This window comes from Panulirus ornatus, chromosome 59 (genome assembly GCF_036320965.1).
Source record: "Panulirus ornatus isolate Po-2019 chromosome 59, ASM3632096v1, whole genome shotgun sequence".
Taxonomy (NCBI): Eukaryota; Metazoa; Arthropoda; class Malacostraca; order Decapoda; family Palinuridae; genus Panulirus; species Panulirus ornatus.
Window position 1 is genome coordinate 2,173,686 of NC_092282.1, and position 25,205 is coordinate 2,198,890.

The 25,205-nt window shown below is 40.5% G+C and overlaps 1 protein-coding gene across 1 annotated transcript in view; it reads right to left on the minus strand.

Moving 5' to 3' along the window:
* Positions 1 to 25,205, minus strand: part of e (nonribosomal peptide synthetase ebony) — a 64,562-nt gene that overhangs the window by 25,694 nt on the left and 13,663 nt on the right. Inside the window, exons 3-10 of the mRNA XM_071696487.1 lie at positions 16,446 to 16,616; positions 15,415 to 15,532; positions 14,507 to 14,692; positions 12,229 to 12,417; positions 8,476 to 8,571; positions 7,938 to 8,077; positions 4,219 to 4,294; positions 3,259 to 3,370 (exon numbers count right to left, since the gene is read on the minus strand). Of these exons, the coding sequence (XP_071552588.1) occupies positions 3,259 to 3,370; positions 4,219 to 4,294; positions 7,938 to 8,077; positions 8,476 to 8,571; positions 12,229 to 12,417; positions 14,507 to 14,692; positions 15,415 to 15,532; positions 16,446 to 16,612 (1,084 nt within the window). The 5' untranslated portion in view covers positions 16,613 to 16,616. The remainder of the gene's footprint in view (positions 1 to 3,258; positions 3,371 to 4,218; positions 4,295 to 7,937; positions 8,078 to 8,475; positions 8,572 to 12,228; positions 12,418 to 14,506; positions 14,693 to 15,414; positions 15,533 to 16,445; positions 16,617 to 25,205) is intronic.

The window sequence follows — 25,205 nt, forward strand, 5'->3', positions numbered from 1 at the left end:
CCTACAACATTGTTGGAACCACTATTCCTTCAAACATACCCATTTTTGCTTTCTGAGATAATGTTCTTGACTTCCACACATTCTTCAAGGCTCCCAGGATTTTCGCCCCCTCCCCCACCCTATGATCCACCTCCGCTTCCATGGTTCCATCCGCTGCCAGATCCACTCCCAGATATCTAAAACACTTCACTTCCTCCAGTTTTTCTCCATTCAAACTCACCTCCCAATTGACTTGACCCTCAACCCTACTGTACCTAATAACCTTGCTCTTATTCACATTTACTCTTAACTTTCTTCTTCCACACACTTTTCCAAACTCAGTCACCAGCTTCTGCAGTTTCTCACATGAATCAGCCACCAGCGCTGTATCATCAGCGAACAACAACTGACTCACTTCCCAAGCTCTCTCATCCCCAACAGACTTCATACTTGCCCCTCTTTCCAAAACTCTTGCATTTACCTCCCTAACAACCCCATCCATAAACAAATTAAACAACCATGGAGACATCACACACCCCTGCCGCAAACCTACATTCACTGAGAACCAATCACTTTCCTCTCTTCCTACACGTACACATGCCTTACATCCTCGATAAAAACTTTTCACTGCTTCTAACAACTTTCCTCCCACACCATATATTCTTAATACCTTCCACAGAGCATCTCTATCAACTCTATCATATGCCTTCTCCAGATCCATAAATGCTACATACAAATCCATTTGCTTTTCTAAGTATTTCTCACATACATTCTTCAAAGCAAACACCTGATCCACATATATATATATATATATATATATATATATATATATATATATATATATATATATATATATATATATATCTTTCTTTCTTTCATACTATTCGCCATTTCCCGCATTAGCGAGGTAGCGTTAAGAACAGAGGACTGGGCCTTTGAGGGATTATCCTCACTTGGCCCCCTTCTCCGTTCCTTCCTTTGGGAAAAAAAAAAAAAAAAAAAAAAAAAAAAAACACGGGAGACAGCGACAAAGCAAAATAAATAAATAAATAAATAAATATATTTTGAAGGTTTGTTGAATGTGTTTGATGAAAGAGTGGTAGATACAGGGTGCTTTGGTCGAGGTGGTGTGCGAAGTCAGAGGGTCAGGGAGAATGGTCTGGTAAACAGAGAAGAGGTAGTGAAAGCTTTGCAGAAGATGGGAGCCGGCAAGGCAGTGGGTTTGCATGGTATTGCAGTGGAACTTATAAAAAAGGGGGTGACTGTGTTGTTGACTGGTTGGTTAGGATATTCAATGCATGTATGGTTCAAGATGAAGTGCCTGAGAATTGGTGGAATGCATGCATAGCGTCATTGTATAAAGGCAAAGGGGATAAAGGTCAGTATTCAAATTACAGAGGTATAAGTTTGTTGAGTATTCCTGGGAGATTATGTGGGAGAATATTGATTGAGAGGGTAAAGGCATGTACAGAGCATCAGAGTGGGGAAGAGCAGTGTTACTTTAGAAGTGGTAGAGGATGTGTGGATCAGGTGTTTGCTTTGAAGAATGTATGTGAGAAATACTTAGAAAACTGATGGATTTGTATGTAGCATTTATGGATCTGGAGAAGGCATATGATAGAGTTGTGGAGATGCTTTGTGGAAGGTATTAAGAGTATATGGTGCAGGAGGTTAGTTGCAAGAAGCAGTGAAAAGTTTTTATCAAGGATGTAAGACATCTGTACGAGTAGGAAGACAGGAAAGTGATTGGTTCCTGGTGAATGTCGGTTTGCGGCAGGAGTGCATGATGTCTCCATGGTTGTGTAGTTTGTTTATGGATAGGATTGTTAAGGAGGTGAATGCAAGTTTTAGAGGGAGGGGCAAGTATGCAGTCTGTGGTGGATGAGAGGGCTTGGAAAGTGAGTCAGTTGTTGTTCACTGATAATACAGCACTGGTGACTGATTTGGGTGAGAAACTGCAGAAGTTGGTGACTAAGTTTAGTAAAGTGTGTGAAAGAAGAAAGCTGAGAGTAAATGTGAATAAGAGTAAGGTTATTAGGTTTAGTAGGGTTGAGGGTCAAGTTAATTGGGATGTAAGTTTGAATGGAGAAAACTGGAGGAAGTGAAGTGTTTTAGATATCTGGGAGTGGATTTAGCAGCAGATGGAACCATGGAAGTGGAATTGAGTCATAGGGTGGGGGAGGGGGCAAAGGTTCTGGGAGCACTGAAGAATGTGTGGAAGGTGAGAGCGTTATCTTGTTCCAATTCACTCTATTCCTTGCACACCTCTCACCCTCCTGTATGTTCAAGCCCCGATCGCTCAAATCTTTTTCATTGCATCCTTCCACCTCCAACTTGGTCTCCCACTTCTCCTTGTTCCTTCCACTTCTGACACATATATCCTCTTTGTCAACCTTTCCTCACTCATTTTCTCCATATGTCCAAACCATTTCAACACATCCTCTTCTGCTCTCACCCACACTCTTTTTATTTCCACACATCTCACTTACCCTTTCATTACATACTCGATGAAACCAACTCACACCACATAATGTTCTCAAACATTTCATTTCCAACACATCCATCCTCCTCCGTACAACCCTAATCTATAGCCCGTGCCTCGCAAAAATATAATATTGTTGGTACTACTATTCCTTCTAACATACCCATTTTTTTTTTCTTTTGCTCTCTGCAATAACATTCTCTCCTTCCACACATTCTTCATCCCTTCCAAAACCTTTGCCCCATCCCCCAACCTGTGACTCACTTCTGCTTTCATGATCCCATTCAGTGCTAAGTACACTCCCAGATATCTAAAACACTACACTTCCTCAGTTTCCCATGCCATCTCAGCTTACGTATATAATAAAGTATACAAATCAATCACGGAAATACACATTTTTATAACAGGCACTCTTCTCGTAAGATCATCTGTCATTCACAATTTGCATTTATGTATTATATATGAAATTATCCATATCACTTGTGTTGCATATTTATGTGAAGTTATGTATTTCATAAATTTTGTAATAAAAAATACTAGTGTACATTACTTCATTTTTTGAAAGAAACAACAATGACTGACAAGATATTACTCATTTCACTACAAATTACAGCTTTAATGAAGTGCTACAACATGAAGCATGGTTATGTGTAGAGTCATGGGTAGTCGTCGACACCCAGAAGCAAAGACTAATTTTATATCCTGCTGAAGGCAATTCCAGTAAGTCTTGGAAACCCTACCAGTGAAGGCCAGCACAAACTATACGTACATCAAAAGGGGCTCACTGTTGCACTTACCGATAGGAACTTTCCTGTTGACTAGCTTGAGATCAACATCTCCACTATTGTGGAATTGAAGGTACGTGACATCACCCATCACCTCTGTAGACCCGTAAAAGTTGCAAATTGTCTGGTGAGAACAAATGGGAATGAGGATTCATCATACATCCACTTTTTTCATTTGGCACAATATCATGTCAGCTTCTTAGAAAGCTAAGAGCATGAGTTAAAACCCACATGCTTCATTCATGCTAAATAATTTTTTTGTGAGTAAGAAGTTTAGTAAATGCTACCTTCTTTTGTTTCCCAGTGTGTTATTGAACATTGGGCACTAAACATAGCTAAATTACTCTGGAATAACTTCAAAACTAAAATGCTTATGTTGTCACATACTTCAGATTCACATGCCTACAGTAGCCATAAAACAACTCTTCTACGTGAATTACAGCTGAAGCCATCACATCCTAAAACCAATCAGCCTCTATTTCAAGTCAGGTGAAACATACTTTTTCCTTGACTCTGGGGTCAACTTAATTCTGAGAACCTCCACCTATATAAAGTGGTCCCCTGTTCTACTGACCACTTGAACGGCACTCCTCCAGGCCTACTAACCAAACACTACTGTCAGTGCAAAGCAGGTCTTGTTTTCATCTTATTCCTCCAGCCAAAAACAGTTTCCTGTGAGTATTCTCATTTCCTATGATCATCCTTTGCCCAGATTCTAATGACCTGATTGCACTAAAAAAACAATACTTTTAGAATCTAGGAACATAATTATACTTGATCTCAATCATTTCAACATTTATAAATCATTTCATTCACCTGAAATTAGTCAAAGTCTACTTTGCTTTTTTACATTTTCATTTTCAACTACTCCACTTTAATGTAATATCTGGAACTTAATTTTGTTCATGATTAACTTTGATCAGCTGTCTCTTCAGCAACTGTAGCTTTAGTTGTAAAGTTTGAAAAACTCACCTGGCCGCTGGTGAAGGTGACGAAGAAGGAGTGTAACAAATCTGTGGGGAACACCTCACCAGAACACACCCACAGTCTGTGGATAAAATACAGTAAATTAGAAAAGACATTAACATTATCATATTGGAAGACTAAAACAAACATATACAAGATGACAAACATACTCAACATCAGATGCAATGCATAGTACTACATGCTTGGTATTAGGACTTCAATGTTGGAAAACCAATGATGTATTACAAGACACTGGTGCAAGAGGTGGTAGTCTTGATAATTTCATATACTTTTTCGTTATTTACCTAAATATTACATGTTAAACTTCTCTTCATTTCAGCCAGTAGATATCTCCCTAACCCAAGTCAAGGCCATCTTGGGAGTAAGAAAAAGTTGAAAAAAAAGAAAACAGATATCAATCTGGGCTCTGCAAGTTTTTGTAGAAGTGACTCTTAAAAGAAGGAAAGTGATGTGAAGAAGGAAAAACAAAAGAAGGGGGAGAATTCCACAGCTTTCATTTATGATCTCCTAGGCACTATTTTCTACGAAAGATTCCTGATATTATCCTGGACCTTTCTAAAGGCTCATGCAGTTGAAAGCTGTGCCAGTTCTGGTGGCAGGGAATTGTAGAATCCTTTGGAGTGAAAAGTTCTTTGATAAAACTGTGCTCCCAATGATACAGCCTCACTAAAGGTGATTTTTCAGTTATGGTGGAATACTGAGCAAGTGGAGTTCAGAAAAACAGCTTCCTTCACTGTAAGAGATATACACAATAATTTCATCTTTGAACTTTTATTTTTCTCTTGATAGATTTCACAGCATTCCAATCTCCAGACCAGTCATCCCAAATTGTCCAAGCTTCCTCACATATCTCACTTCTGTTCCATGAACAATACTATTTCCAATGTCTATCTATCTATATCTCTGATGGCTGCTCCCACCTGGAAATCCCTCAAGGGGATGGCCACAGCAATAGTCTCCAGAACTAATGAACTCTAGCGCCTCATCTTAAATATTCCTTATTTCTTAAGACATAATACTTTTGTTCCTGTAGTTTCTTAACTTTTCACCTTATGACACTAATAATCCTATACCCAACCAACTGAATACAGTGAAAAGCAATTCTGCCACTTAACCAAAATTTCTCTTCTTCATCTACACACAAGAGGGTCTACCCTTAGCCATACTTGTGAAATAACCAAGCTCTTTAAGCTCCTTCCCAAATGATCTTATATTTCTGGGATCTGTTCACATCTCATCCCACTCCTAGATATTCCTTGCATTTATCAATGATTCTCAGTAAATGAACACTTAAGATCATACTTCAAATCTTTATCACCTGTAATCTCTTTCATTCAGGTATATTTCACTTCAACTATTTATCTTCCTTCAATATAACTTTAATATATTCAGTCATGTTACATGAATTTTCCTCCCCCTACACAGACATGTTATGAATCTACTTCTCATTCAAAAATATTCCCATTTTCATTTGCAAATTCAAAAATCTAATAAATATACAATATCCTGATGCTGATACATTTTTCAACCATACAGTCTTTATCCTATTTCAGCCTTAGCTGCATTTTCTTACAAGAAGCATTCAAATGCTTCACTGAATCAATTACAATTAAAAGATGTTCACATATTCAATTTTTTTGTTTCTGAAAATAAAGTTTATGAGGACCTATGAATGTTCTCTTATTCTAAAGATTCATAAATCATTTAGTATATATATGGCCCAACCCACCCACATACACATGTATTCCAATGAGTCCACGGGGAAAATGAAACACAAGTTCCTAAGTGCACTTTCATGTAATAATCACATCATCAGGGGAGACACAAGAAAGAAATGTAACAGTCAGTTGATATACATCAAAGAGACGGAATTAGGACGCCAGTTGGTAAACATGCAAATATCCAAGACAGACAATGAGCGTTCATAAACTTATCATTTTACAAATTTTATCAACAATAAAGTTATCTAATTTGTATAGACCATCACTAATATCAAGATTATAATTCTTTGTGTATCTAATAATAGAAGAATCAATGATATTTCTCATGTAATAGAGTTAGAGTTAATAACTGAGATGGCATTACTCCAGTCAATACAATGATCATAGTTTTTAACGAGATTAAACAAGGCATTTGATTCTTGTCCCGTTCTTACACTACATTTATGTTGCTTAAGTCTAACAGAAAGATCCTTACCAGTCTGCCCAACATAAAACTTACCACAATTTCTACATGGCACTTTATAGATGCATCCAGGAGAATTTTCTGGTGAATTCCTGATGAAGATATTCTTTATAGTATTATTGTTGCTGGAGGCAACATTTACATTAAAGGATTTAAGCAACATTGTAAGTGAAGTAAAATTATTATCAAAAGGGAAAACTAAAAGATTCTTGGAGTCAATGGGAGGTTTGAGCTCAACTCTATAAAATGATTTCTTTGCTAACTTAAGGGAATTATCAATGAAAGATCTAGGGTACTTTAACTTAGATCCAATAGAATATATCTTCTCAAACTCATCATCAATAAACTCTGGACTGCAAATACGTAATGCCCTAAGGAACAGAGTTAAATTATCATCATTTTCATTTTCCCCGTGGACTCATAGGAATATCTTGATCGCACAAAATTGTGATCCTTTCCATACACATGTATATACATAAATGCCCACACACACATATATACATACCTACAAATTTCAACGTATACAGACTTATACATACACAGACATATACATACATACACACGTACATATTCATACATGCTGCCTTCATCCATTCCCGCCAACACCCTGCAACACATGAAATGGAACCCTGCTCCGCCTGCATGCGTGCGAGGTAGCACTAGGAAAGGACAACAATGGTCACATTCGTTCACATTCAGTCTCTATCTGTCATCTATACTGCACCGAAACCACAGCTCCCTTTCCACATCCAGGCCCCACAAAACTTTCAAAGGTTTACCTAAGACACTTCACATGCCCTGGTTCAATCCATTGACAGCACGTCGACCCCAGTATACCACATCTTTCCAATTCACTCAATTCCTTGCAAGCCTTTCATCCTCCTGCATGTTCAGGCCCCAATCACTCAAAATCTTTTTCACTCCATCCTTCCACCTCCAATTTGGTCTCCCACTTCTCCTCGTTCCCTCCACCTAGAGACTGAGTGTGAACGAATGTGGCCTTTGTTGTTTTTTCCTAGTGCTACCTTGCGCACATGCGGGGGGGGGTTGTCATTCCATGTGTGGCGGGGTGGCGACGGGAATGAATAAGGGCAGACAGTATGAATTATGTACATGTGTATATATGTATATGTCTGTGTGTGTATATATATGTATACGTTGAGATGTATTGGTATGTATATGTGCGTGTGTGGACATATATGTATATACATGTGTATGTGGGTGGGTTGGGCAGCAAAATATGTTTTCCACTGGGAGAGAGGTCAAGCTTGTGGATGAATTAAGATCAGTAAAGACTGTCTCCATATTAAATCAACTTTTAAATGGCTAATTCAAAGTATGATCTCTGCCTAAAGTCACCGTATGAAATGTGAGAAGACATTATCAGCCTCATAATCTTAAAAGTAATTGATGTGGAAATGACTACAAGTGCAACAAAATCTGTTAATATGCCTTAACACAGCCTATTCTCCCAACATGTGGCTCATGTTCACTGCCACAGTCTGAACACCAGCTTATACCTGAGAGCTGCCAGCCTGGGAACATCATGGGTGGAGCAAAGGAGCAAGATGGATCGTAGGAGGCTAGGCACCAACACCAGCCTCCCAACACACTCCCTCTCCAGCACCTCCACCAGTTCATCCACAGCCCGTGTCACTTCCTATGATGACACAAACATCATACTCTAACACAACATGGCTTTTTACTTTATCACTTTATCACCCAGTTATATATATTCAATCTTTTCTCTTTTTACAAGCTAATCCTGACTTCAAAGAAAATTCATCACTTGGCGCTTTCTCCTATTCCAGTATTTAGACAGTAACAATACAGGAAGTGAAAATTTCCAGCCCCCTACCCACTCCTTACAGTCACCTTCTATAACATGCAATGGGTAGATTCTAAATCTCCTATCCTCTGGGATAATCTGCTTTTCTTATCACAAGCAATAAAGAGTTTACAAATGGCAACTATAAACAAATGAACTTTTAATTCACATGTATCGCGGAAGATTCATGTTTCTAAAGGAAGGAATGAAAGAACTGAATTTCCTCTCACCTTAGGAATGACAACCACTTGTCTCCCTGTAAGCAGTGGGCCAAAGATCTCACTGATGGAGTCCACAAAGGTGAGAGCAGTCTTGAAGCAGCATATCTGCAGGAGTGATATTCAGAGACTGAAGATTACAAAATGTTTTCATATGGTAATATTAGTCACTGTACTTTTATGTTAACTTCCCTAACCTAACCCAAACTCAACCTAATCTAATTTCAACATGCATCAAACATCTCCCCTATCCCTGGGGATAGGGGAGAAAGAATACTTCCCACGTATTCCCTGCGTGTCGTAGAAGGCAACTTAAAGGGGAGGGAGCGGGGGGCTGGAAATCCTCCCATTCTCGTGTTTTTTTTAATTTTCCAAAAGAAGGAACAGAGAAGGGGGCCAGGTGAGGATATTCCCTCAAAGGTCCAGTCCTCTGTTCTTAACGCTACCTTGCTAACGCGGGAAATGGCGAATAGTTTGAAAAAAAAAATCAAAGTAACCTAACCTAATCTAACTAAGCCCCAGCCCAAACTAACCTAACCTAAACCAACCAAAATCATATCTTCTGTATCTGTCACCATCAGTTAGTTTGCCTTCTTCAGACAACTAAGCATCATTCAATTATTCAGGTGAAGGAAGAACAGATTACAGTTGAAAAGTTGAGGTCACATTCCCTATTCATTAAAGACCTACACGAGCTGTCACGTGTAATACGCCAAAACCACAGCTCCCTATCCACATTCAGGCACCACAAACCTTTCCATGGTTTACCCCAGATGTTTCACAGGATAGAGTGCTGTGGTTTCAATACCTTACACATGACAGCTAGATACCGCGTGTTAACAAAAGTGGCCTTTTTTGTCTGTTTTCCTGGCACTACCTCGATGAAGCAGGGGGTAGCAATACAATGCTAGGAATATATAGATATATAATATATACATATATATCCCTGGGGATAGGGGAGAAAGAATACGTCCCACATATTCCCTGTGTGTCGTAGAAGGCGACTAAAAGGGAAGGGAGCGGGGGGGCTGGAAATCCTCCCCTCTCATTTTTTTTTCAATCTTCTAAAAGAAGGAACAGAGAAGGGGACCAAGTGAGGATATTTCCTCAAAGGTCCAGTCCTCTGTTCTTAACGCTACCTCGCTGACGAGAGAAATGGCGAATAGTATAAAAGAAAGAAAAGAAAGAGGACTGGCGGAATGCTTACATAGTGCCATTGTACAAAGGCAAAGGGTATAAGAGTAAGTGCTTAAATTACAGAGGTATAAATTTGTTGAGTATTCCTGGAAAATCATATGGGAGGGTATTGATTGAAAGGGTGAAGGCATGCATAGAGCATCAGATTGGGGAAGAACAGTGTGGTTTCAGAAGTGGTTGTGAGGCAAGGGCTATAAATAGAGTCGTGTGGAGGAGGGTGGATGTGCTGGAAATGAGATGTTTGAGGACAATATGTGGTGTGAGGTGGTTTGATCGAGTAAGTAATGAAAGGGTAAGAGAGATGTGTGGTAATAGAGTGTGGTTGAGAAAGCGGAAGAGGATGTTTTGAAATGGTTTGGTCACATGGAGAAAAGGAGTGAGGAAAGATTGACCAAGAGGATATATGCGTCAGAGGTGGAGGGAATGAGGAGAAGTGGGAGACCAAACCGGAGGTGGAAAGATGGAGTGAAAAAGATTTTGAGTGATCGGGGCCTGAACATGCAGGAGGATAAAAGGCATGCAAGGAATAGAGTGAACTGGAACAATGTGGTATACCGGGGTGGACGTGCTGTCAATGGATTGAACCAGGGCATGTGAAGCGTCTGGGGTAAACCATGGAAAGTTTTGCAGGACCTGGATGTGGAAAGGGAACTGTGGTTTCGGTGCATTATACATGACAGCTAGAGACTGAGTGTGAACGAATGTGGTCTTTGTTGTCTTTTCCTAGCGCTACCTCACGCACATGCGGGGGGAGGGGTTTTTCATTTCATGTGTGGCTGGGTGGCGACGGGAATGAATAAGGGCAGACAGTATGAATTATGTACATGTGTATAAATGTATATGTCTGTGTGTGTATATATATGTATACATTGAGATGTATAGGCATGTATATGTGCGTGTGTGGACGTGTATGTATATATATGCGTATGTGGGTGGGTTGGGCCATTCTTTCGTCTGTTTCCTTGCGCTACCTCGCTAATGTGGAAGACAGCAACAAAGTACAAGTATAAAGTATATATATATATATATATATATATATATATATATATATATATTCATTTTTTTTTTTTTATACTATTCGCCATTTCCCGCGATAGCGAGCTAGCGTTAAGAACAGAGGACTGGGCCTTTGAAGGAATATCCTCACCTGGCCCTCTTCTCTGTTCCTTCTTTTGGAAAATTAAAAAAAAAAACGAGAGGGGAGGATTTCCAGCCCCCCGCTCCCTTCCCTTTTAGTCGCCTTCTACGACATGCAGGGAATACGTGGGAAGTATTCTACTTAATGCTCCTACCTACTAACTCTATCTATTGCTCCTACCATTTTGCTAAAGAGGAGGGCTAGCACATAGTGCTCATATCAAGAAATCTAGAGTTATGAAGAATGAGTTGTGTGAGTTAAGTGTTGTCAAGTGTTATGTATGACAAGGAGAAATTGTGTTTGTGGACAGAATGCCAGTTGTCCATCTGAGCACATAGATCTCACCACAGGAAAATTTAGCTAGCACTTCAGTGGTTGTCAACCTGTACTCTTCTGACCCAGGTAACTGATTCTCTTCCTGCCTCACCCACATGTGGACTACTGGCATTCTCTCCATAAACATACAATCTCTCCTTGTCACACATAATTCTTAATTCTTGCCAACACTTTCACTCACACAGCTCATTCTTCATAACTCTAAATTTTCCTGTGGTGAGATCTATGTGCTCAGATGGACAACTGGCATTCTGTCCACAAACACAATTTCTCCTTGTCATACATAACACTTGACCACACTTAACTCACACAACTCATTCTTCATAACTCTAGATTTCTTGATATGAGCACTATGTGCTAGCCCTCCTCTTTAGAAATGGTAGGAGCAATAGATAGAGTTAGTAGGTAGGAGCATTAAGTAGAAAAATGAGGTAGTAGAAGGTAGGATCATTAAGCAAGAGCATTATGTAGAAGTAGTTGGTAGGAACATTAGGTAGTAGCCTCTGCCAGTAATCTGCTAAGGGTGAAGCACTAAAGTCTAGGAAATGGTACTGGTGTCCATCTGTTATGTAGAATTTATTGCCATGGCCACCCCCTTGAGGGAGCTGTGGTTTTGGAGCAATGCACATGACAGCTAGAGACTGATTGTAAGCGAATGTGGCCTTTTTTTGTCTGTACTGCTGCTGTCCTCTCCCTATTCTACTGGTAATATTTTGGTAACTACTCTCATGAAATGTCTGCATGCATCCCTGCCAACAAGTCTTGGACCAGTGACTTGCATCCAGCTCCTGCCCTCCAAGGTTCCCTTTGAACACCAGCCCAAGGGCATTCTTTCTTCCATCTTACCCTCTTTCTGTAACCTTTCTACCATTTAGAATCAGGTCTATAAACAAGAGAGAAGCTGTAAAAAAATTTTCAAATCATTTTTCATCCCAGAAGAAAAAATTCTAATACCACCTGCCCTTTAAACCCATAAACTGAAAATCAAGCATTATTTTCAAAGCATAATATTTCAATGATATAGTAATATTCAACATCAAACATGACAAATTCCTCAATAAGCCAAGTTTCAAGTTTCTCCAGATGGGGCTTACCTCATCCTTCTGATATGGAAATGTGAGCCACTGCCAAGTCAGGCGGTTAAGGACTGCTCTGTGGGACACTCTGACACCCTTGGGGATCCCCGTCGAACCAGAAGTGTAAAGGATGGTGGCTATGGAAGCCCCACTTAGGGTCAGTCCCACTTCCTCTGGTGAAAGGTCATCACCTTTCTCATTATCCATCTGTAAAGAACAAAATATTCATATTTTCAAAATTTTCTAAGAATTATAGAAAGAATGATTTAAACTGTACTAATTTGTTTCAAGACTGCCATAACTCATAATGACACATCAAAATCATTATGGCACTGACCTATACCTCTACATGAATAATCATCATAATATACACAGAACACAAATTATCAATTCCTCAGAAATAAGGGGAAGCACATAGATTATGCCCAAATAATCTCTTTACAGAGACTGATTTACACTAAAATAATTACCCATATTTTAAGAAAAAACTTCAATCAGTTTCTTTTTCTTTCTTCCTGTTTGCTCCTGTACTGCATCTATCATATACTTATTCAGTATATCAGAGACAATTTTCCTTTTCCCCAGTAACTCTATTTCATATCCAGCAAATTTTTTTCATCTCCTGAGATTATCATGACCTTGGAAATTCATGGTAATATAAGGTAATAGTGGTTTAAGTTTTCTCTGTCTAGTCTCTTAATCAAAAGAAAAAATGTTATGCACTTATATATGGTCTTAAGAGCTTTGTGCATGTCCTACCTCTTATGACCTGGACTCAAGGCATACTTTTCACTGCTTCTTTCCATCTTCCCATGGTTTCTGTATCAAAACTAGCCACACAAGGAGTAACTTCTGTGGTACCTTCTTGTCTCCTCATATAGAGGGATTGTGGAATCCTCTTACATCTTTTGTTTTCCCTCTTCCCATAACCCTTCCACTTATACCACTCAAGTCTACAAGCAAATGAGAGTTCAAATTAATTCTTCCAGCACTGGATTTACTGTTAATGTAGGTTGCTGCAGTGACAGTGATGTATACTGGTGGTGATACCACTAGGTGTAGCTGGAGCACCTGATAGAGTGGCACTTTTTGGTGGAGGATGTTTGGCATTGTGGGGAGAGGTACACAAGTGGTCTAGGGTTAGGGCTAATGTCACTGGCTTACTTTAGTTGTTGGGAGATAATGATCAGGCAATCATATCCCGGATATGGAAATATGTGTAATTGTGTACGAAGTTTGAGCATGGCCTATGGTCCAGCATGATGGCAGGGGAAAGCTTGAAGCTGCTCTCAATGCAAAAGCAGGAATAGGTGGGACCCTTAATTTCTTTCTGAGTATAGGCTGGGGGTTGCCACAGAACATCATCTCTCCTACAGCTGCTCAAGGGTACACCATGAGTGAAAAGTAACCTTTGGTGAGGCTGTATCATTGGGAGTACAGTCTCATCAAAGAACTCCTCACTCCTAACGAGTCTACATTTCCCTGCTACTGCAGTAGTACAACCTTAAGCAGCAGGAGCCTAAAGAAAGGTCCTGGGTAAGACCAGGACTCTCTACATTATAATACATATAAATCCCTGGGGATTGGGGAGAAAGAATACTTCCCACGTATTCCCTGCGTGTCGTAGAAGGCGACTAAAAGGGAAGGGAGCGGGGGCTGGAAATCCTCCCCTCTCGTTTTTTTTTTTTTTTTTTTAATTTTCCAAAGGAAGGAACAGAGGAGGGGGCCAGGTGAGGATGTTTCCTCAGAGGCCCAGTCCTCTGTTCTTAACGCTACCTCGCTGACGCGGGAAATGGCGAATAGTATGAAAGAAAGAAGGAAAAAATTCAACAATATATTTATGTGCCTTTGACAGAGGTATAATATACATACAGCATAATCATATTCCTTTCAGATTAGGTTTAATCTTGGCCTCTATCTTGTCACTTACATTTGCGTTTTAATGGGTTTCCTTTATTAGTTCAGAGTCTACAGAATTGCCTACCCCTAACAAAACATACCTCTACTTACGGATCCTTCTGAAGCACCCTTTCTGCTTCTGCCTGTAGATCCTTTATGAGTCCCTTTAAACTCTTCCTCAAGGTCCTTCATAGGTACCCATTTTACATCTTCCTGTAGATCCTTTATAAGTACCTCCTCTACCTCTTCCCATAAATCTTTCAGGAATTCCCCTCCTCCCTCTGCCTGCAGTTCCTTCAGTACCCATAACTGTAGATTCTTCAAAAGTACACTTTTTACCTTTGCCAGGAGCTCCTTCAGGTCTACTTCTAACATCTTTGAACTTTCAACTCCTTACCTCTACCCGTAGATCCTCCAGATGCAGGACAGGGACATTGTTCTCCACCTGAGGGTTGGTGTGAGCTCCATGGACAGCCTGTGGGTGACCCTTAGCCAGGAGGAGGCCTGGCTTGGAGTCATTCAGGATGTGAGCCACTCGAGATTCAGGGAAAGTCACATCTAAGGGGAGGTACGCTGCTCCTGCCTGTTGAAGAATAAACCTGATCGTCACCTTGGAAGATGACATAGGAATCTGACTTTGACACTTGGACCATGAGTAACAACAGTAATCGTGAGTTGTCTGGCAAATACAGTCTCTTCAAAACCTTGATATATTCCAACCCTTTTATATTTTTCTTATTCAAATCCTTCATTTTATCCCTTTATCAAATACACCTGAACAATGGGTTGAGATATTCTGGACGAAATAATAAATCACTGACCGTAAATGTCTGAATGTAAAAGCAAAATCTAATGCCACGCAATATGAATTTCTCTTTATTCATGATTTTCTACTTAAACATTACCAACACGTAGAAGAGGTAGTTTTAGTACAAGTACTAGATATTTGCCCAAGGAACATTTTATTTTTTGGTGAAGGGGCCATAATGAAAATATATGAAGTTGTTATTGATTTGCTTTTGGTATGTCGAGTCAGTGTGTAAGTTGCTTTTACGTTTTCCATGTGTAATTTGTTTTCAGTTTTTTCTTACTCCTTCCAGGGTGTCTTTTCTTGTCTGGGACTTGACATATGGCTCCCATTTTCTCTCCCTTAGACATTGATTTAACTTTGGGTTTAAACTTAAGCATTGCGGTGTTACCTCCTATAAAGCAAACAGCGCCAGTGGGCAACCAGATAGCATTCTGTTGCTGCCATACACAAGACCACTACATGGTTACCATCAAACAATATAAAACATTAAATACCTTATGTATTGCCAAGAGGGCGGTAACTAGGTGTGTGGTTGGTGCCATGCACACAGCCACAACACGATCACCATCTGGGTTCAGACATGCATTACTATGAAGGCGCTTCAGTAAACATCTGGAATATACAAAATCAAATTCAAACATAACAAGCAAACACCTTAGGTTGAAAAATCCATTTAACAATTTCCAATTTGGAAATTATAAGTTAATTCATAATAATATATAATGCACTTAATACTATAAACTGCTCTTGTATATTTTGCAAAGTAGTATTATTGATATTTACGTCACCTCTTAGAATTATAAATCAATGTTCACTGCGCCTGTATACTTTGAATACATTTCCTCGCTGCAACAACGCGTTACTACCAATTTACATTTCATGTCTTTTCTACTTTCAGCAACAGTTCTGTGCAACAAGCATAATATCCAATCTCCCGTTCCCTGATACAAGCATAACCTCCAGTTTCCCGTTCCCTGAAACAAGTATAACATCAAATGTTCCGCTCCTTGAAACAAGCGTAACATCCATTGATTGTCCCGTTTTCTAAGACAAGCATAATATTCTATGTCCCATTACTTACGATTATGAAAATGATTGTGAAGGGATATCATTATTCCATTTTCACTTATACAATGATTTGAAATCTAGAACCTACACTCCAAGTGAGAATAGGCAGTAAGAATTGTAGAAACATTTTCATTCATACAATGATTTGAAATCTAAAACCTATCATCTTCCAAGTGAGAATAGGAAGCAAGAATTATAGAAACATTTTCACTCATACACTGATTTGAAATCTAAAACCTACCTTCCAAGTGAGAACCTACTTTTCAAGTGAGAATATGGAGTAAGAATTATGGAAACATTTAAATATATCATTTCAGGAATGGTGATGTCCTCAAAGTTCTTTAAAACCTAGGTAAAACACATCCATTTAACTCTATTCATAGGAGCTCACAAAAGTCCTGCTGGAGTCTCAACGAAACATGAAGTATCAATATCAGAGAGCAGTAAGGGTCCTAACCTGGCTAGTCTGTTAGCTCTTTCGTTGAGGTGATGGTAGGTGACCCAAGTATCTTGTCCAGCATCCTTCATGGCTGGTGAACTCGAATGAACCAGCGCCGTGATCTCAAATATCCTGGGGAGGACTTGAACCCCAGGTAATTGTCTTGGCAACCCTCGCAGGCTCATCTTCCTAGAGACAATGGATAAAACCAATGATTAATAATAATAATAATAATAATAATAATAATAATAATAATAATAATAAAATAACTATTTAAATCAGACTTGCTCATTGTTTTCGAACTTGGTGCGGTAGCCTTAAAACAGATGACGGATTTTAAAGGAAAAATCCTCACCTGAATCTCCTCTGTCCCCGATCCCCACCTCTCTTTGCATTCTAAGATCCACGACATACGTGATGTGGCATAATATAAATAATCACAGGCAATCACATACATAATTCACAACATTGTTTTGGAATTAGATGTACCAGATTAAATTTTTTCATAGCGTAATGAAAAGGTAAGCCAGTAGTCATGAATGATCTATCTAATTGATAACTAAAGTCATCTACATATTACCATGTAGTTTCTGCACACACACACACACACACACACACACACACATAATGCACATCCTTAACAATGTAAGCTGATTCTGTTGGTAACTAGGAATCTTCGTCATTATGATCTAGAAAAACAGGTTACAACACGTAACGTGCAAAGCGACTGATAACTGTGCAAATTGTTAATAAAACAATGTTGAACGCTATACGCAGAGGCCTATGAGTCAGGAGGGATTTTATTGTGTTGGTTTACAGTTGCACGACTACAAGCCTAAGGTGTTCACACAGGCACCGTGGGAAACACCACCAATGGTGAGGCAAAGCAACAAAGGGTTGGAATCTGGGGGTGAGGGACAACTGTGATGTTGACGACTGTAATGTTAGAGGAAAAAGAAACAAAATAAAACGCACGCACACTCATACAATATACGACTATGTACGTATACTGTCAGTAAATAGAACTGCATATTTGTTTAACAATGTCATTTTTCCAACCTTGTTTTTAAGCATCACCTTTCTCCCTGGGGATAGCAGATCATTTAAGACCGTAGCTATGAATGAATACATGGAAGTGAATATAAGAAGTGTATATATATATATGTGTACGAAAAGCAAATTCATACATACAAATATATATATATATATATATATATATATATATATATATATATATATATATATATATATATATATATATATATATCATCCTTGGGGATAGGGGAGAAAGAATACTTCTCATATTTTCTGCGTGTCGTAAAAGGCGACTGAAAGGGGAGGGAGCGGGGGCTGGAAATCCTTCCCTCTCATTTTTTAATTTTCCAAAAGAAGGAACAGAGAAGGGGCCAAGTGAGGAAATTTCCTTTAAGGCTCAGTCCTTTGTTCTTAACGCTACCTTGCAAACGTGGGAAATGGCGAATATGTATGATATATTTCTTTCAAACCATTCGCCATTTCCCGCGTTAGCGAGGTAGCGTTAAGAACAGAGAACTGGGCCTTTGAGGGAATATCCTCACCTGGTCCCCTTCTCTGTTCCTTCTTTTGGAAAATTAAAAAAAAGATAATGAGAGGAGAGGATTTCCAGCCCCCCGCTCCCTCCCCTTTTAGTCGCCTTCTACGACACGCAGGGAATACGTGAGAAGTATTCTTTCTCCCCTATCCCCAGGGATGGATGTGCTGGAAATGAGATGTTTGAGGACAATGTGTGGTGTGAGGTGGTTTGATCGAGTAAGTAACGTAAGGGTAAGAGAGATGTGTGGAAATAAAAAGAGCGTGGTTGAGAGAGCAGAAGAGGGTGTTTTGAAATGGTTTGGGCACATGGAGAGAATGAGTGAGGAAAGATTGACCAAGAGGATATATGTGTCGGAGGTGGAGGGAACGAGGAGAAGAGGGAGACCAAATTGGAGGTGGAAAGATGGAGTGAAAAGGATTTTGTGTGATCGGGGCCTGAACATGCAGGAGGGTGAAAGGAGGGCAAGGAATAGAGGGAATTGGAGCGATGTGGTATACAGGGGTTGACGTGCTGTCAGTGGATTGAATCAAGGCATGTGAAGCGTCCGGGGTAAACCAAGGAAAGCTGTGTAGGTATGTATATTTGCGTGTGTGGACGTGTGTATGTACATGTGTATGGGGGGGGTTGGGCCATTTCTTTCGTCTGTTTCCTTGCGCTACCTCGCAAAAGCGGGAGACAGCGACAAAGTATAAAAAAAAAAAAAAAAATATATATATATATATATATATATATATATATATATATATATATATATATATATATATATATATATATATATATAAGTTTATCCCTGGGGATAGGGGAGAAAGAATACTTCCCACGTATTCCCTGCGTGTCGTAGAAGGCGACTAAAAGGGGAGGGAGCGGGGGGGGGGGGGGCTGGAAATCCTCTCCTCTTGTTTTTTTTTTTTTAATTTTCCAAAAGAAGGAACAGAGAAGGGGGCCAGGTGAGGATATTCCCTCAAAGGCTCAGTTCTCTGTTCTTAACGCTACCTCGCTAACGCGGGAAATGGCGAATAGTTTGAAAGAAAAGAAATAAGTTTATAAGATACCGGAGGAAACCATCCTCCTATAGACATGTTCTCCCTCAAAACGAAAAACAAAGGATTTTTTTTTCTCTATGTGTATTACAGGTGTTACCGGACTCCGTTTGCTCGATGTTACACCGTGAGTGAAAAGTTACTTTGGCGAGGCTGTATCATTGAGAGCTGGCAGTGTCGTCAAAGAAATGTACGTTTTCCTATTACTGGAATTAGAGCAGCCTTGAGCTGCAGCAGCCTTAAGAAGGGTCTTCGATAACACTCGGGCTCTTAGAAATATTCTGGCGCAATCATTGTGAAGCACATCCTTCTGTTTCCTCCAACTATTCCTTTCCGCATAGCCAGCTCTCTTTATCACCATATTCACTTAATCATAATCTTTAACAATAATAATTGATGAAAGAAAAGTTGCTGAGGTAAAGACAGAAAATACCAACTGCACTGTTAAACGGAAATTAATAGGACAACAGATGTCCGTTGCCAGAGTACTGGGCTGATGGACGAACAATACGCTAATCAAGTGAAGGTTCCATGGCTGAGTGTGAAAGTAACCTTAGACACACATGTGTTACAACTGATTCAAGTATACATATACATCTTACTCTCAAAATAACGGGAGAGGTTGATCCCATCATCGTGAAATATTTGAACAACAAGGGGATCATAAAAGAGTCGCCTGGCTCCTTTGCCAGGCCTCTATGGGCCACTCAGAGTGGATCCGCGGTGAGAGAATAGACCACTGATTGAGCGTAATAGCAACTTCCCGAGGAACAGTTGCCAAGCGAAGACAAGGATGGAGGAAGCTGACCTCAAAGCCAGCAACGGAAATGAAACAATTAACTAATTGGGAGGAAAACTTCAGGACCGGAAATAAAACAGAAGCTTTCAGAGAAAGACGGAGAACATTGGTGATATGCTTCGGAGTGTAGACAAGGGACAGGAATTGACACGGAACTCAGTGAACGATAAAGTAATGAAGAAAGATTGGGTCTCCTATTTAAATCAGGTCAACTAATACGCCTAAAGCCCACATAACCAACCAACCTTGGAAGGACAGGAAAATAGAAGAGAAGAGGACAACAACGAACTGATATACAAAAGAAAGACGATACAAGAACGCAAAAGAAGAATCCAGAGACTGCTCCGCGAGGGTCACGTAACAACTCCTGATGAGCTATGACTAAGTTGTCTGATCGAGGAATAGTACACACACACACACACACACACACACACATATATATATATATATATATATATATATATATATATATATATATATATATATATATATATATATAACACAACCAAGTCCCACCGAACTTTAACTTTCCATGGTTCCCCCGAACGCTTCACACGCCAGGTTCAATCCACTGACAGCACGTCGACCCCTGTATAACGCATCGTTCCAATTCACTCTATCCCTTGCAAGCCTTTCACCCTCCTCAATGTTCAGGCCCCGATCACTCAAAATCTTTTTAATTCCATCTTTCCATCTCAAATTTGGTCTCCCCCTTTTCCTTGCCCCCTCCTCGTCTGACACGTAGGTCCTCTTTGTCAATTTATCCTCACTTATTCTCTCCATATGTCCAAACTATTTCAAGAAACTCTCTTCAGCTCTCTCACCCACAGTCTCTCTTACACTTTCTTTTTACTTACTCGATCAAACCACATCCAGTATTGTCCTCAAACATCTAATTTCCAACGGCACCTTTCTCCACACATTCTCATCTATAGCCCAAGCCTCGTACCCATACAACATTGCTGGGACTACTATACCTTCGCACATAACAATTTTTACCCTCCCAGATAACAATCTGTCTCTCCACATATTCTTTAATGCTCCAAGAACTTTCGCCCCCTCACTCATCCTATGACCTGCTTCCGCTTTCATGGTTCCATTTGCTATCATGTCTACTCCCGGGTATCTAAAACTCTTCACTTCTTCCACCTCTTAACCAGTCAAACTCAAACCCTAATTAACCTGTCCACCCGTCCTGCTAAACCTAATAACCTTGTTTTTATCCACAATTCCTCTAAACTTCCTCCTCTGCAACAACTTTCACACACACACACACACACATACACACAAAGGATCACGCGCAAAATTGTGATCCTTTCCAACATGGATTCCACACGGCTCTTCTATTACTTCTCTACAAGCTGTCCTGGACTTTCTCCTTTCGTTACTGCTTTCTCCAAATCGCTAATCGAGGCTCATCAACTGAAAAGAAAAAACAGTGAAGGTGGCCAGGTGAGGGTATTCCCTCAGAGGCCCAGTCCTCTGTTCTTAACGCTACCTCGCTATCGCGGGAAATGGCGAATAGTATGAAAGAAATATATATATATATATATATATATATATATATATATATATATATATATATATATATATATATATATATATAGACAAAACATGCAATGATGGAACAATTTTGAGTAGGTTGCATCTGAGTGATGGAACAATTCATTCTCGTTATCCTTCTCTGTCATCAAGTTTGGTGACCAGAACTGAAGGGTGTAATCCAAGTATGGTCTGGACTGAGTACTGTACAACGTGTCTCGCATTCTATAATCTTTAGCCATGAAACCTGCAAACATTGTTATACTTTGACTACATGCGATTAAGCAGTGCAATTCAAGGTCATTACTGATTATCATTCTACAGCTATTTCAATTCTCTGCGTGTCATCATGGCTTACGAATCATATTATACTCGTGATTATAATTTTCAACCCTGAAGCATATCATTTCGCTTCGGTCAACTCTGATATCCCCTTATCATACTTTTGGCAGCCGCAAAAGTTTATCTTTTAGATCTCCTAGAATCATTAAATAGTCTTAGTTACTTAGTTTGTATTTGGAACATTCTTTAACTCGCATCTTCTGTAGTTTCTGAAATTCTAATGGCGAGTCCAGTTTCCAGATCACAGATGTAAATGATAAATGATAAAAAGTATTACGCTTTGTGGGACGACATGTCTAAAGTTGAGCCGGTCAGCTACGGCATTATACGGACACCAACACAAACACAACCAGACGTCTCCAACACAACCAGACGTCTCCAGCACAACCAGACGTCTCCAACACAACCAGACGTCATCAACACAACCAGACGCCATCAACACAACCAGACGCCATCAACACAACCAGACGTCTCCAACATAACCATACGTCTCCAACACAACCAGACGTTACCAACACAACCAGACGTTACCAACACAACCAGACGTCATCAACACAACCAGACGTCATCAACACAACCAGACGTCACCAACAGAACCAGACGTCACCAACACAACCTGATGAAACATTTCCTCGGGGTAAAACACAAACGCGAAAATAGTAACTTTCCACCTAAACAAACCGAAGGATTAATTTCTTACAAGAAAGAACGACACACACACACACACACACACACACACACACACACACACACTAGCACGCAAGGACAGCACACACTGGAGGTATGTGGAGCGAAATCATGATGCCCTATACTGTTAGGTAATTCAATCGCCTACACCCGACGCTTGGTCTTGGGAGAGAGAGAGAGAGAGAGATAGATAGATAGAGAGAGAGAGAGAGAGAGAGAGAGAGAGAGAGAGAGAGAGAGAGAGAGAGAGAGAGAGAGAGAGAGAGAGAGAGAGAGAGAGAGAGAGAGAGAGAGAGAGAGAGAGAAGGCCTACCGAACCTGTCTTTCCGGTTGACAGTAAGCCATGTTATTGGGACGGAGTGCTGTCCCCTCCCACTCACCTGCTTGTATGCGGTGAAATGAAAATGACGGTCCAAGTTAACATGACACAAGTGGAGTTCAAGTCACTATATGTCAGCTCATAACGAAAGGAGAGGCCAGGTTAACATAGTGACAGCGAACATGTCGGTCGTGTGAGTTACGTAAGAGAGAGAGAGAGAGAGAGAGAGAGAGAGAGAGAGAGAGAGAGAGAGAGAGAGAGAGAGTAGGGATGGGTGGACGAGTGGGAAGCGAGAAGCGAGTCCTTCAATGGTAATGTGTTGTTATTGCTTAAATGTAAGAACGCTGTAGAACGTGGCGCTGAGTGGCTGACACAGTAGGAAGTTTTGTTTCATTAAGTGTGAGAGATGTAGGTGGCGTGTTGGACGAGGCAGACAATGTGTCCACGGATCTCGAATCTTATGGCCAGGCTGTGTGTGACGATCAGCACAGGAGGAACTGATGAAGAAGCTGTGTCTGGAAGAATGTTGGTTCGGGTTACTTGCAGATGAGGGGATGTGTGTGGCGGGAGGTGGTGGTGGTGGTGGTGGTAAGTAAGATGTGTGGTTGAAGCCTTGCAGTTGCCAGACGAATGATCTATCAATCGTGTGGCTGTTAACTTCCCCTAGGGAGACAGGACAGGTGTGATCGCGCATCACAGATAATCTGATAATTACATTAGGAGTCACGACGATACAGAGGAAGGTGGGTGGCCACGGAAGAGGGAGTGAGTCTGACATGATGAAAGTGTTCCATGGCCGTGTGGCAGAAAGCAACACACGAGGGATATAGGTAAAGATCTGCACTGACAATGAACAGATCAGACGGTGATGCCATCACTCTCGCCTCTGTTCCCTGCCCACTTAAGAGAAAGTAGTCATGCGGAGAGAGACGGGTGCAATCAATTGCAGAAGGGGAATAACCTTCCTCTAAAGATCATGTTGTACAGATTTCGACACACAGTTCTGAAGCAGTGTTATTGTGAAAAGTACTCGAGTTTCACATTGACACTAGGGGTAAGTGGTACACACACACACACACACACACACACACACACACACAAGACGGGGCAACACTCTCTGTTTTCCCTTGAGTCTCAGATCATACCATGTTCCCCTTGTAAACATTCCTTCCTTTTCCTTGCACGTACTTCCTTCCCTCCTCTCCATCATCATCATGTGTCTTATCACGTTTCTTTCCTCTTCTCTAACCTTCTCCTGGTGTCTTCAACCTCCCTCACCAGACAAATGTAAACAAGTGAACACGATCCATAACACACATGATACATGTGTTGACACTGGACACTGTACCTCAGGAGGAGGGTTGACATTATTGGTGGTGGTGGTGGTGGTAGGGGATGTACCGTCACAGAAATTGACAGAAAGAAGTAGAAGGAATTTAGGGAAAACAAAGTCTGATAACTGAAGAACGAACAAGTAAATCTCAGGTTATGAAAGGTTCAAGTGGTGACGGAAGGAGGCTCTGATATGTGAGAGAGAGAGAGAGAGAGAGAGAGAGAGAGAGAGAGAGAGAGAGAGAGAGAGAGAGAGAGAGAGAGAGAGAGAGAGAGAGAGAGAGAGAGAGGACTTCTCCTCTTCCCCCACCACCACTACCACCACCATCAGCGGATCTACAAACAGAAGGAAATCGATGGCGGGAACCCCGGAAGGAAGAGGAGCTGCGCAGCGGCAGGATACCTTCCTGAAAAGGTGCAGGATGCTGCTGCTCTGGTGCCCCCCCCCCCCCCCCACCACCAGGGACGCCAACACCACAGGAAGGAGAGTGACCGAAGAATTACAGGAAGGGAAGCCAGCGAAACCCTGACATGAGAGTGAAACAAACTTGACGAACGTAAGACATGGAAGTGAAACAAACCTGACGAGCGTAAGACATGGAAGTGAAACAAAACCTCACAAATATAAGAGATTTTTTCCCCGGTTATTGACGAAGATGCAATTGCATAAAGAGGTCACGTGAACATAGATCTTCCTTAGATCCTTATGGATTCCACTTACTTTGTTTGTACGTCAACCCACGTCCGTCATGTGCCGTCTTGATGGTACTGTAACCATGGACAAGGGATACAAGTCACACGAAATATGGTGAACGAGTTCAGGAAATGTGTGGACGGTGGGTGAACAACACCGCATCTCTGACAAGATGAAGACGAGCAACCTCGAGCACAACCCAGTACAACAACCAGACATGCCAATAACCAATGATAGACCATTATACAACCTCCCTCTCAGCAAATGTCCCACCATAACAACCATCATAAACACACCATCACCAGAAGCCTCATCATCATCATCATCATCATCATTATCATCATCATTATCATCATTATCATCATCATTATCATCATTATCATCATTATCATCATCATTATCATCATCATCATTATCATTATCATCATTATCATCATTATCATCATCATC